This window comes from Rhipicephalus sanguineus, chromosome 1, assembly GCF_013339695.2.
Source record: "Rhipicephalus sanguineus isolate Rsan-2018 chromosome 1, BIME_Rsan_1.4, whole genome shotgun sequence".
Taxonomy (NCBI): Eukaryota; Metazoa; Arthropoda; class Arachnida; order Ixodida; family Ixodidae; genus Rhipicephalus; species Rhipicephalus sanguineus.
The window spans coordinates 263,642,134-263,645,645 of NC_051176.1; the positions used below are offsets into that span (position 1 = coordinate 263,642,134).

A 3,512-nucleotide genomic window follows, 5' to 3' on the forward strand; every position below is an offset into this window, starting at 1 on the left:
TTTTGCACCCCCCTGCCTACGCCCAAGGAGGTTGAAACCTCCTTGCCTACGCCCATGCGAACTTTCAAACAGCTCTAAAAATGGACAACTATGTCCATCTAGCGGAAAACATATCAAACCAACGCCGGTTTTCCAGAGGAGGAATTGATCAAGCAAACAGCAAACGCTAGATAATGTGCTGCCATCTGTGAGGCATTGTGGGACTCTTCATGGCCTCCGAGATGGCGAGCGGGCGGCGTGTATCTTGGAGGCCATGCGACTCTTGCTTTAGATCAAAAAATTGTATCCACCCTACCTGTATGTACCATTCGCGCGCGCGCGCGCGTGTGTCTGTGTGCGCGTGTGTGTAACAATACACATTACTAAGTATGCACTTAGTGGTTGAAGTGCGCACTAGGGACCGGATTTCGCTATTGCGTTCAACTCTTAAAGGCGAAGCTTAAGGGTCCCCCAATTTTTTTGATCCCTGGGTTAATCCCGACGGTTCAGTAAAGTCTTTCTCAATTATTGGCTACGTCCGTCTTAGTTGGCATTTGCCGCCCGTGTGTTCCCTCCTTCATTTTTAGTGGACCAGTGGTGAGTGGTGGCGTTCGCTTAATTTCTGTGGCACGTACGCGCTAGGAGTTTTTGCGCACGTATAGGACAGAGGAGTTTCTGTTTCGTCAGGCCACACAGAGCTTCGCTGCGAAAAGCTCGAATCCGCTATACCGCATTTGTAGGCGGCTGACAACCGTGGAGTTGTTTCAGGCGACAGTCGTATGCCTGTCATATCGTGTTGTCCTAATTTGATGTAGGGTGCCCATGAACACCAAATCTTGTGGCAATGATCTTACTCTGTTCAACAACACCGAAATAATGCACTTTCAAAGGACCGCCAGATGACTGCGCTGCAACCAAGTTACAAAACGAAACTTTGGGTATGTGTTCTACACAGGTTTATACATTCCGAGAGACAATTGCCCCGCCTCAAGTCCAGCGCCATCTGCACCACCTCGACGAATCCAGGTCCAGCCACATGGGCCCCACTCGCCGCAGTTCTTTCTAGCGACGCTGTGACCCGCCGGCCGGCCACTGCCGCGCCAATGTACAGCGCACATAACACTGGCGCTACGCTAACCTTAGTAGCGCCGCTAGAACGACGACCACCGCCGCAGGGGACAGGCGCACTCCGCTGCCGTACGGCAGCTTGTTTCCCTCCAAGTGTTCGGCTAGGTTCACGCAGCGGTCGTTAAGCTCTTTCTTGTGGCTAAAACAGGTGCAGTGATTTAGAATGCACGTAGCATCATAATCGGCACACTCCTCTTCTGAATTGCAACGCGAACGCGCGCCGACCTTCGGCACACACTTGTGGTCCTCAGTGCGACCGTAGCCCTTCAGGCAGGCACACCAGCCTCGGCTGGTGCACTCGCTGTGGTCGGTAGTGTTTAAGCACTGCTCGTCGTACATGCAGGGCGTCTCCAGGTAGGCTTCGCTGCGGCAGGTCACGTGCTTTGAGAGGAGTCGCACCTTGTAGTAACCATCGCAGACACACGACGCGCCCCTGCAGACGGCCATCCGCTCGGAACACTCCGTGCCCTGCTGCTTGCATGCGTCGCTGAGCGGCACAGTCACGTCCACGTGCACAGTGGCCAGGTCGTAGTCAGTTAGAGTGGTACAGTTGAACGTGTACACCCCAGTCATCGTTGGCAACCGCGTCAAGCTCCTGATGAGAACGCTGGAAACACGCCCCTCCGGCACAGTCTCCTCAGACAAGGAGTCGTAGTCTTCCAGTGGTTTGCCATTTAGCGTCCAGAATATGGACACTTGGGACTGGTATGCGACGCTACAGTACAGTTGTAAGCCCTTGCCGAGGTGTACGTCGTAGATATGCGGCTTGCCTGTGAATGAGAATTCAGGATCAGCACTATAGCGCCTCTCCAAATAAAACTGCGTGGAGCACTCGACATTCATTCGTAGTCTTTAGTTGCAACGGATTGTTACGAGGAATTCCCGTGCACGGACGTGCAATAAGTAGGTTATTTGTTTTTCTGCTTCTATCGAAACTTGAAGCAAATTTAAAGCGAATCGTGATAGCAAGCGAGGACACAAGTTTAAATTTGGTAGCGCTCATGTCGCTATCCAGCCATAAATAAGCGAGTAATGCCATCATGCATCTGTTCAACGCATGAACAACTTCTACAAATCTTCACAATAGCAGTAACTATACAACCTGAAAGTCCACTGATCCGCTATTGTATTCCATCGAGAGTTTAACATCAGACCCCCTCCTCTGTCAGACAAAATCTAGAAAGTGGTAATACAAAGATGAAACTGGTGTAGGGCATTACAATCAATTGTACTGCCGCGTGTAAAGTATGTATTTAATACCACCCAACTGTACGAGTGCAGCATCTCGGTTGGCGGCATTGTGTAGAAGTGAGCCAGAATCATGCCCACGTGGGTTGACGGATGAAATCGCACCTTTCTCAAATTTCATGTTTGGCGGGCTGTTCTTGGCAGCGAGAATGGAACCGCCAACGGGCAATCCCGAGCGGTGCTCCGGTCGGATCCTCGGCTGCCGGGCCTCCTTCGTTGCCACGCTGCCGAATGCCTGCAGGTCACCGACAGGCCGAAACGGCACTCGACGTCGGTGCAGCAGGCCCGGTGATGGCTGTCGCTCGAGGATGTCCAGCACCGACTTGCGCAACTCCTCCGAGAGATGCGAGTCGTGATGCCACGATATGTTCCGCAGGTACTGCGATATCTCCGCCTTGGGTCCCCAGGCCCAGCGGGCGCCGCCCGACGGCGCCACCAACAGCGGCAGGAGAACCGATAGTCGCAGCGACAGCATGGCGCGGACGGGCCGCGGCTCAACACTTTTTCAACCTCCCTGGCAGCGCAGCAGCAACGACGACAAAGTATTTATTCGAAAGCGCGTGCTCGACGCTCGCCGCTCTGCTGCCGAATACCAACTCCAAGATTTAGCCATCTGCGATTCGCGTGGTATAATCGATGGTGTCCCTATTGCAAATAGCCCTCACGGAATTACGCTGACGCATCCCACCGTTCAATGTTTACCTATACAGGTCTGGTCTGGTGCCATCCTCCTGATGCCATAACTGTAGGGAACCTGAAAACACTGACCATTTTTATTACCTGCTGTCGATGCATATGAGCAATAAAATGATATTTCAAAGTTATATTGAGATAATTAGAAATTACACTGAATACTCAAAGTATTCTTTACTTCGGGGCTTCTTCATTGTGCTTTAGCATAATGAACGTATGCATGGCCCTCTAGGAATTCCTGTGACACAAGGAGGATACCTTGTTAATTAATTAACCACAATCATTAACGTGGCGATTCGGAAAACCACCAATATGTCGATCATGTGTTCCAAAATTATTTTAACAGCGAAGCTGTTTTACCTAGCCGCAGTTTGTGCGGCCTATCAGAAAACTAATAATAATAATAACTGATGGGGTTTAACGTCCCAAAACGACGATATGATTATGAGGGACGCCGTAGTGGA

The 3,512-nt window shown here is 51.3% G+C and overlaps 1 protein-coding gene across 1 annotated transcript; it reads right to left on the minus strand.

Annotated features, from left to right (window-relative positions):
• Positions 1–927: 927 nt before the first annotated feature.
• On the minus strand, positions 928–2,864 carry LOC119388075 (uncharacterized). The gene is made up of 2 exons (XM_037655701.2): positions 2,461–2,864; positions 928–1,877 (listed from the first exon to the last, which is right to left on the minus strand). The coding sequence occupies exons 1-2, from the start codon at positions 2,828–2,830 to the stop codon at positions 1,108–1,110; spliced, it is 1,140 nt and encodes a 379-aa protein (XP_037511629.1). The 5' UTR covers positions 2,831–2,864; the 3' UTR covers positions 928–1,107.
• Positions 2,865–3,512: the final 648 nt, after the last annotated feature.

Bases quoted from the DNA above. Each gene is read 5' to 3' on its own strand.
- LOC119388075 (XM_037655701.2), bottom strand. From the start codon at position 2,830: ATGCTGTCGCTGCGACTATCGGTTCTCCTGCCGCTGTTGGTGGCGCCG. The intron at 1,878-2,460 runs GTGCGATTTCAT...TCTCATTCACAG, and splicing joins AAACATGAAATTTGAGAAAG to GCAAGCCGCATATCTACGAC.